Source organism: Sinocyclocheilus rhinocerous, unplaced genomic scaffold, assembly GCF_001515625.1.
Source record: "Sinocyclocheilus rhinocerous isolate Xijiao unplaced genomic scaffold, SAMN03320098_v1.1 scaffold1007, whole genome shotgun sequence".
Lineage (NCBI taxonomy): Eukaryota > Metazoa > Chordata > Actinopteri > Cypriniformes > Cyprinidae > Sinocyclocheilus > Sinocyclocheilus rhinocerous.
This window is the reverse complement of record NW_015631056.1, coordinates 579,434-589,971: the sequence shown is the minus strand read 5'-3', so window position 1 is coordinate 589,971 and position 10,538 is coordinate 579,434. Positions and strand designations below refer to the sequence as shown.

Below are 10,538 nucleotides of genomic sequence, written 5' to 3'. Positions count from 1 at the left end.
CTGATAGTTCCCCCAAAAATGAAAATTCTTTCATCATTTACTGACTCTCATGTCATTTTAGACCTGACTGGAAAAAAAAATGAAGATATTTTAAGGCTTTTTTTTTTTTTTGGACCATACAGTGGAAGTCAGTGGCAACCACAACAGTTGGGTTACCAATATTGTTCAAAGAAGTACAGGTTTTGAATGACATGAGGATGAGTAAATAAAGACAATTATTCAATTATGAGTGAACTATCCCTTGCCCCTGGATGTGTATTTTTTGCACCACTAGTGGCACCAAATAGTACTGTCGTTTGTTTGCACAGGCAGATATCGCTTTAGCCAGTTGTGGGAGACTGGGATGGGGTTACCTTTATAAACTAAGCCAGATGTGGGGAGTGTTTGAAACTAGTTTGAAAACAGTCAGTTCGGTTTGGTGCCACTAATGCAGTTTGGTTCAGTGTTGCTCAAATAGTCCAAATATATTTAATTTTTAGGTTATTGACATTCAGATCATCACAAACGTACTAATATAGAAGTTTACAGTTTGTATGTACATGCTGATGTTTATGATAGCAGCCGAAGATAAGTAAATCACCTATTGAAAGCAGATTTTTTTAGGCTGTTTGTTTTTGATTCCACTGTGTTGTATTTACATTAGACAAAGTTTGCCTCATTTTCAGAAGTTGGTCTGACAGGCTCTAACTTTCACATTGTATTGCAATGTAAAGAAATATGGCTGCACACCTAGCTGAAGTCATTATCTATTACATAGGTGCCAATATGAACATTACAAAAAATATAAATAAATGTTTTAATGTTTATAAAATTCAATAAAAAAAAATTGAATACAAATTTACCACATCAGTAATGTTTCCATAGTGTTTTCCCCAATGCCATCTAGTCCATGCTATACGTGTTTGCAAATTATCTTGGGTAGTTTCGAACAAATAGACAAACTGATCATGCAGGCCTACTAAAGTAATCTGCGTGTGTTTGTATGTGTGCTTTACAGGAGGAGAAGACACAGCGGCTGGTCAGATGTTACTCTGAGGCCATGCACCAGCAGATGGACGCAGGGACACAGACAGACCCTGTGGTGGTCCTGTCACTGGCTCAAGCTGCTGTGTTGGGACTCATCTCCCAGAACGAGGTCTTTGGCGCCACCATCGCCCCCAACGGCTTTTACACCGGAGACCCCAAAGAGTCCCCCGCTCCGCCAGGTGAGAGAATGGACTACGAGTATGCTGACCAGCTTATAGGCGCCAACGGCGACTATCTTGGGGAGAATTTGGGTGAGGATGGGCACATGCACTCCAGCTGTGCTGAGAGAAGGTGGCAGGGTCAACCCGAGAACAGCAAACCCCCTGTAGGGCACCAAGACATGGCAACACACGTTAAAGGAGAAGCCGTGACCCCAGGTTTGCCCTCCTGCACTCACATGATGAACAACATGGTGCCCAGAGAAGGCATGCAAATGGTCGACCCCTCCAGCTACAGGGTCCTGCCCAAAGCCCAACCCAACAACTGCTGCTCCACCTGTGTCCGAGACCCCAAGAGTACGCATACTCCACCCGATCCACATTTACACCCACATTCCCATGGCCACAGCCACGCACCTCATGAGGTACCATCACGCAACAGGGGACACACACATGAAAAAGGAGTAGATGAGGTAACTGAGGACAGGGATAGCGGGAGAAATGGCATGGGGAAACCAGGAACCGGCGGCGAGGAAATTAGCAATTATTTTCAGCCGAGCGAGGTGGGCTATGAAGGTGGCGAGATGGAAGGGGTCGGAGACTTCGATGAGAACAGCGAGGGGATGTTCTGGACAGAGCCAGTGGAAGGAGAGGCACCCCGTGGCCGCCGTATCGACAGACTGGACATCAACATCCAGATCAATGAGTCGTACTGCGTGGACGTCGGCGAGGGCCTCAAGCGCTGGAAGTGCCGCATGTGCGAGAAGTCGTACACTTCCAAATACAATCTGGTCACACATATCCTGGGCCACAATGGCATCAAGCCACACGCGTGTCCACACTGCGGAAAACTCTTCAAGCAGCCCAGCCACCTACAGACCCACCTGCTGACGCACCAGGGCACGCGGCCACACAAGTGCACCGTGTGCAAGAAGGGCTTCACCCAGACCAGCCACCTGAAGCGGCACATGCTGCAGCACACCGACGTTAAGCCCTACAGTTGCCGTTTTTGTCGCCGTGGTTTCGCATACCCTAGTGAACTCCGTGCGCACGAAGTAAAGCACGAACGAGGTCGGTGCCATGTTTGCTCGCAGTGCGGCATGGAGTTTCCCACCTACGCCCACCTGAAGCGTCATCAGGTGAGCCACCAAGGACCTTCCACCTTCCAGTGTAGCCAGTGCAACAAGTCGTTCGCCTACCGCAGCCAGCTGCAGAATCACCTGCTGAAGCACCAAACGCAGCGCTCCTTCTCCTGCAGTCAGTGTGGCCTGCAGTTTCTTCAGCTGCATCAGCTACGCCAACACTCCCTCACACACAAGACAAACAAGCCTCAGGCCCGTGCTACTAAGGTACAGAAAGCAATAGTGTACTTTTGAACAACTATGCATGTTTTTTGTTGTTTGCTATGGTGAGGTCACATCCTACATGTATAATGAGTCTTTTTTGCGATTCGGCCCGAATCAGTTTTCTAAAGTGTTTTTGAAAAATCACTTACTCTGCCTTTAAGTCATTGTTTTAATTATTATTAGCCAATACTACATAATTCTGTGTGTTTATTGTAGATGGTCATCTAGCAGTAACGCAAAGCAGTGTTTTCGCTAGGTTTTTTGGGGCCCCATTACAGTTAATTGCATTGGGTTTGACTTTACTTAATTGCAAACTCAACCAATGATTCTAATTCATTGGATTTAACTCTTTGAACTCTGTTGTGTAACATTTTTCATCTAACCAGCAGATTCCAAAGGTCCTCCTCCTTTTATTATTGTTTCAAAAGGAATATCTATCTTTAATACTGTACATTCAGTAAGAGTGTAATATGGTAAAATGGTAAAGGCATCTTTTCTCCATTCTCATCCCTCCATTTTCTTTCTTCTCAATCTCACTCACAGCCATTTTCCTGTGAACAATGTCCATTGTAGCAGAAGATCTATGTAGCCTGCATTAGTACCTTAAAATACAATGCAGTATATTTCAGCAAGTAACATAATATTTTCATAGACATGCTAATTGTTCAGACTAATTATCTACTGCTGATGTAAAATTAAAAATTATTCTACATGTACAGTTTATTCACTTGTTGTTGTTGCTTGTTTTTAACAGGGGACAAAGGGGTTTAAATGTGATGTATGTGCCAGAGAGTTTACATTGTCTGCAAACCTGAAGAGGCACATGTTAATCCACGCCAGTGTCCGGCCATTCCAGTGTCATGTGTGCTTCAAATCTTTTGTCCAGAAACAAACCCTCAAAACTCACATGATTGTACACCTGCCTGTGAAACCCTTCAAGTGCAAGGTAAAACTTTAAAACACTTTTCACACATCTCTATGTGACACTTTTTCCATCTGGTTTGTAAAGCTCTTTTGATTTGTTTTCCACAGGTGTGCGGAAAATCATTTAACCGAATGTACAACCTCCTGGGCCACATGCACCTCCATGCAGGCAGTAAACCCTTCAAATGTGTATACTGCTCAAGTAAATTTAACCTGAAGGGAAATCTTAGCAGACACATGAAGGTCAAACATGGAATGGACGTCTCTCCAGATGGACAAGGTGAGAAGAACCCAACAGTATCTGATTAACATCCTCTAACATGGCAGCAAAACCTTATAATCGTCTGCCTTTTCTATTTTATTTTGATTTTTAATATAGATGGCCCACCAGACATGGAGCCCCATGAGGACTATGAGGATGAGAACTTCAATTTTACAACACCAGAGAATATGGAAAATAATGATGCGCCAAACCTAACTAAGCTCTCTGAAGTGGCCATCCAGGAACTTGACTATTATAACTTTGGAAAGGATGTGGGAAACTACAGTACAGCATAAAAACTAATTAAAGTCAAGCTGAATAAATGTTAAGTAACAAATGGCCTGTGCTGGCACTTAATCAACCATGAGTTGATTGAGATGTTCCTCCTTGAGAACCACTGCTACCCTTTTTGAAGTTGTTAATGAGCAGGTAGTTGAAGGCCATCTTGACCTCCTGGGGTTGATCTCGTGGGGAAGCCACCCCGGTTGGGTCTCTAATAAAAAGGGACTGATAGTTTTGCAAAGAGTCCTTTGACTCCTTTCAGCTCGAACAAACATCAACGCTGTATTTTAATATGTTGTGGATCACATGGTTACATTAATACCCAATACATTTGCATCATAAAATGCCGGTGCATACACATACAGTCTTGTGTAATGTAATACACACTGTCCTCCAAATATAACTTTGGTTGGGAATAGCAGGTGCATGCAGCCTTCATCTGTGTGGTACCTCAGAGCAGTCTATTTACTTATTTTCATTTACATTGCCTTCACTTACAGTAACTCATAGAAACACAAAGAGACTTCTAGCGTAAAACAAAAAACATGTAAGGCCCATGTAAATGGTTGGATATCTGCATGAGTAGATAGGCTTGTGTGGGTAAAAAGTAAATAAAGAGTGAGCGTGTGCCTGGGCTCTGTGTACCAAAGCTACTGCTCTTCGTCTGGTACAGGACCATATGCTGCCCATTCCTGAACACCACTACTGTTGTCAGAACTAAGCGTAATCTACAGTTTGGTTTAACAACCTCTGAGTGGAGAATTACTGTTCCGTTATATTGATTTGCTATTTATTTTGCACTTTGAAAAAGTCAGTTAATTACTTATGATGAGCCTCTTTCATCACTGACTGAGTTCTGGTATAATTAAAAGAGATAAAGCCTGTGTCACATTTGTAGTAAGCGGTTTCTCAAGGCAACTCTGTAGATTCTTAAATAAACTTGTTTTTTGAAGTAGTTTTTTTGTAAGTATATGTACTAAAATGAATGTTTAGATGGACAATGTGCTCAACTGACTTAGACTAGACTATAAACTTGGTTTGTGAGTTAAAGGGTTAGTTCACCCAAAAATGAAAATTCTGTCATTAATTACTCACCCTCATGTCGTTCTAAACCCTTAAAGGGATAGTTCACCCAAAAATGAAAATTAGCCCATAAATTACTCACCCTCAAGTCATCCTAGGTGTATATGACTTTCTTCTTTCAGACAAATCCAGTCTGAGTTATATTAAAAATGGTCTTTGATCTTTCAAGCTGTTTCATGGCACTCAGCGGGTGTTGCATGCATCAGTCCAAAAGCATTTAATTAAAAAGCGCCCATCCATAAAAAAAAATGTCTCACACGGCTCCGGGGGGTGAACAAAGGACTTCTGTAGCGAATCGATGCGTTTTTGTAAGAAAAATATCCATATTCAAAACGTAATAATCACTTTAATGTAGCTTGCGCTCACTGTTGTAAAGGGAAGCCGTTCCGGGCGGATGACGTATGGAGGTCGGCTTTGCGCATGCTACGCTCAGAAGTGACGCACGCGAAGGGAAGAGATCAAAACAAAACAACGGAGCTACTGCAAGCGATTTTTAGTGCTGCAAATCCATTTACACTTTGCTGAAACTTCCGGTCTTCATGGACAGGCAGGTCAAGGTTGCTTAGCAACGGCAGACGCCTCAGGAGCGCAAGCGCCCGAACGCTTTGGGAAAAAGCAAAAAGCGGCGTGCCTAGCGTTTTCCACGCGTTTTTAGGCGCGACATGTGAATGGCCCCTAAGACCTCCGTTCATCTTCGGAACACAAATTAAGATATTTTTTGATGCATTCTGAGAGCTCTCTGACCCTCCCATAGACAGCAAGGGTCCTAACACGATCAAGGTCCAGAAACGTAGCAAGGAAATCGGTAAAATTATCCATGTGACATCAGGGGTTCAACCGTAATTTTACAAAGCTACAAGAATACTTTTTGTACGCAAAGAAAACAAAAATAACGACTTTATTCAACAATTTGTCTCCTCCGCGTCACCCTAGCGCCATTTTGGAGAATATCCACTGAAAGTAAACAGCGTATGCTATTCTGTGTCAGCTTTTCATTTTTGGGTGAACTATCCCTTTAATTCAGGATGAGCATGCGTTATAAAAACAAAATACAGGTACAAATCACAATCTAGGTTGTTACTTTATCAAATGGCATTATTTGAAAGAAAACATGTGACTAAGATAAGATTATTCAAGAGTTTATATTATCTTTAATATTACATGTTTAATGTTACAGGAACAAAAACATACAGCATATTTTATATAAAACAACAGTACAAGTAAATGCTGTTGGGTGTACAATAAGTGGGAAAAAAGGGAAGCAGAAAACCAACACAAATCAAATCAACAAACAGGTAAAGAAATTGATATTTTCTAGATGATGAAAGAGTCAGTAAATATGTGCAGCCTCCCACTTGAATTGCCTCCTGCTTGGGTGGAATGCTGTGATGGAGCACACCGTGGTCAGGTGGTCCATGTTTTGAAAAGTGTGTAGGCGGCGACCGCTCTTGTGATGTACCTGAATTCGGCGAGGCCTGTCCACACTGCCAATCACAAAACATTCTTGCTGCTTTGGATCCCACACTGCACTTAGCTTGGACAACCACTGACCTGTCTGCATGTTGTGCCTGCATAGAAATAATTTAGCAGGCTGTTACAATGGGAACTAGGGATGTAACGATTCACTGTGAGATACAAATATGTGACAATTCAAATCTTTGAGATGTTAAATGAATCGTGATACATTTGGGGGTGGGTGTTTATATGAATGTATCTCTGAGGGGAACTGACTGTCTTTAGAAAAGTTTAGATGACATTTTTTTTTTCATCTCGTCTCTGTATAATGCATATTAAAGCAGCGTTCATAAGCGCTGCGCTGCTTTGTTTACAGCCAAGGAATCGCTGTATCGCTGCTGCTGGGAAAAAAACGGTCCAACAAAAACTTTTGAAAAGGGCCAGATGTGCATAAATTCAACCATTCAAATTCAATAGAGAAAAAGGCAACAAAGAAGACTTTTTGTGACGAAAGTCAGAACTCTTGTTATGATGTAGATTTTTGAGGTGCACTCTTGTCATAAATGAATTGTTACTTTTCCTACATAATATTTTAACAAAAAACTGTAGTAAAATATCTATTTAGGAGTCTTAGACCTTTCCAACGATATATAGTTTGTCATGATTAGATTAGGATTTAATTGTAATATAGTGAAGTAAACAAAGTAAACCTCAGTTAAGAGGTTGTTCCACATTATTAAGCAAGTCACAGTTCTCATGCAGTATGGTGAGGAAGAAAGATCTTTCTGAAGATGAAAAGTATGAAACCATGCAATGACTTGCAAAAGGCATCAAAACAAATTATATTTTGCAAAAAGCAAATAGAAATTATTGAACTGTCAAAAGATTTGTGAGTGACGTAGAGCACAGAAGATCTTGGACAGATAAAGATTTATTAAGGAAAGTTTTTGTCGAACAAATGAATTGTATAGTAATGCCAGCTGTATAAAAGCCACCTTGTTTTTAAATAGTTTTATTCACTTACGAATGCTGCAGTACAATGGATGGTCCAGATAAATGGATTTCTGATAGTTGATGAATGGCCATCCTATTCCAATGAGACTGCAACATCAGCAAGGAGGCGGTGGGTGATGATTTGGGTTGGAATATTTGGAAGTGAGATGTAAGGTCATTTTAGGGTGTCAAAGATATGTGGAGTTCATAACTGACTATTTTCTGCTGTGGTATAAAATGAAGACAGTTCAATAATTTCTATTTGCTTTTTGCAAAATATAGTTTGTTTGGATGCCTTTTGCAAGTCATTGCATTGTTTCATACTTTTCATCTTCATAAAGATCTTTCTTCCTCACCATACTGCATGAGAACTGTGACTTGCTTAATAATGTGGAACGTCTTTAAGCAGGATTTCCATTTACCTAAGACCTGGCAAACTATTGAACAAACCTGTCTTGAGATTGATACCAGTTATCTAAAAAGATGTGAAAAACAACAAACAAAAATCGGACTCTTTATTGTACTGAAATCCTATTGATATGTCACTTGCATAATAATTTGGAACACAGTGTATGTTCTTTGACCATTTTTGTAGCCCTGTTCACATTATGTAATTCTTTTGATTTATAAACAGGTTATCATGATGTTTGTAAAGATATACCACGGTTTAAAAGTTTGGAGTAGGCAAGATTTCTTCTCTTCTGCTCACCAAGTCAAAAATATAAGCAAAACAGTAACATTGTGAAATTATAACGTTTAATGTATTATAACTTAAAAATTGTTTCATTTATTTTAAAACGTAATTTATTCTTGTGAGGGCAAAGCTGAAATTTCAGGAGCCATTACTTCAGTCTTCAGTGTCATACGATCCTTCTAATCAAAATCATTCAAATATGCTGTTTTGCTGCTCAAGAGACCATTCTTATTTATCAATGCTGAAAACACTTGTGCTGCGTAATACTTTTGTGGAAAGGGATACTTTTTTTTCATTATTCTTTTGATTAAAAACGTCAAAAAAACTGATGATGTCATGATAGAGATGATTTTTACACATATAATAATAATATTGTATGTACTTGCATAATTGATTTTAGTACAGGAGTCCTGCCATCCATTTGGGAAGTGTCGAATATCCTGAAACAAAATCATCCCAGCATCCCCATGACCCTACAGAGGATAAGCGGTTTGGAAAATGATGCCATTTCCAATTCTAGTAAGACAATGTAAGACAAATTTATTTTTAGTTGCTAATAAGAAAAAAAAAGCAACACAACCTATTTTGGCTTAAATGATAGTTGTAGCCATGATGCTCTGACACCCTCTACTGGTGCATTTTCAAAAGAGAATGGAGGGATATCCAAGATTTAATATAAGCACTTCTAGCAGTGACACTTGCCATCTCTGAGCACCTGATCTTGTTGTCCATACAAGTGGTCAGAACCCTGTTGCCTGTGAGTGGGGAGAAAAAGGCACTGGAGACGCTGCAGCTGTGACCGTTGAGTTCACCAACTGCTTGATTGTTTCTTCTTTTCAGATGGCGCAAGTCATATACGTTTACAAAACTAAAATAATATAAAAAAAAAACTATATCCTTCAGTCTGCAGGATATGTAGTCATTTACTCTGCAACTTGTGGAACATCATGTTGATAATTCTTTCATGAAAATTAACTTTTTTCCCCAAGCATTATTCTAGTTAAGAAGTATTCTGAAATACCTGCTCTCTGCCACTACAATACAAAGTAATGCCGTTGCACAGGATGGACATGAACACACCGCAGTGGATTTGCAGCCATGGTATACAGAGATTCATATGACTTCCTGCAATCACATGTTTTCTTTATTAATTATGATGTAAATAAATATATTTCTGTGTTTTTTTTAGCTTCAACATTTATGTTGACATTTTGGTCTTAGTCAGGAGTTCTCCGATCAACGACGGCAACATGCCCATTCCATACACCGAGTAGTAAAGTGGAGCAGTTGGTTGACAGTCAAAACTTTTCAGGCCAGAGGGTGAGCGATACACCAGAGTAAAAAAACAGAGGTGTTATTTGTAACGTGTTGAAGGTTGTACTTAAGTTGGCAAAAAGAAACAAGATTAAAACAGGATTATTTGAAGGTAAGAGGATTAAGTAATACAACAAATTTGTTTTTAAATGACTTTTTAAAAATACTGATTCTATTACAGTTCTAAAAATACTGATTGTTACTTTTCTTTTTCTCATTCTTGTAGCCAATATCTAATTTTTGTCATTTATTCACTACCATTTAAAAGTGTTTTTTTTTCATGTTTTTGAAAGAAATCTCTCTTGCCAACCAAGTGCTCAAGAAACATTTCTTATTATAAATGCTGCTGTTTAATATTTTTGTGGAAACAGTAATACACTTTTTTCAGCATTCTTTAATGAAAAGAAAATGTACAAAAGAACAGCATTTATTTGAAATATAAATCTTTTTTAAATGCATTTTCTGTCATTTTTAGTCATTCTTGCTGAATAAAAGTATAAATTTTTCAACAAAAAAAAAAAACCTGACCCCAAACTTTCGAACAGCAGTGTATATTCACAGGCAATTTAAAAGTTTCAGTTACATTAAAACATTAATGTCCTTGCCCATATTGAACACACATTAATCAGACTACATTTGGTCTCTGCATTGTGCGCTTGCTCTGAAAGACAGCGGTGATGTGCAACATGTATTTATTGCTTCAAATATTATATTGCGCATTGTGTCGCACTGTAAAATCCAATAGTTTACCTTACTTAGATTTAATTAGTTATCTTTACTTAGTTGTTATACTTACTAGGTTTTATTAAGTTACAGCTACTTTCAAGGCAAATAAAACCATTTATTACTGTTTTGAGTGACACTTACTTAAAATATTCAAGTAGCCACAAAGGAACCAACAGTGTTGGGAAGTAACTAGTTACATGTAATGGAATTACGTAATTTAATTACAAAATAAAAGTAACTGTAATCAGTTACAGTTACTGAGAAAAAATTTGTAA

General features: G+C 39.2%; 1 protein-coding gene and 1 pseudogene across 2 annotated transcripts in view; one reads left to right on the top strand and one right to left on the bottom strand.

Moving 5' to 3' along the window:
• Positions 1-4,944, top strand: part of LOC107741417 (zinc finger protein 710-like) — a 12,359-nt gene extending 7,415 nt beyond the window's left edge. For both annotated transcript variants that reach the window (XM_016554141.1, XM_016554138.1), the window contains exons 2-5: positions 998-2,533; positions 3,285-3,476; positions 3,563-3,734; positions 3,834-4,944. In XM_016554141.1, coding sequence (XP_016409627.1) covers positions 1,040-2,533; positions 3,285-3,476; positions 3,563-3,734; positions 3,834-4,012 — 2,037 coding nt within the window. In that variant the 5' untranslated portion in view covers positions 998-1,039 and the 3' untranslated portion in view covers positions 4,013-4,944. The remainder of the gene's footprint in view (positions 1-997; positions 2,534-3,284; positions 3,477-3,562; positions 3,735-3,833) is intronic.
• LOC107741427 (WD repeat-containing protein 76-like) overlaps positions 4,074-10,538 on the bottom strand; it is a 9,376-nt pseudogene continuing 2,911 nt past the window's right edge.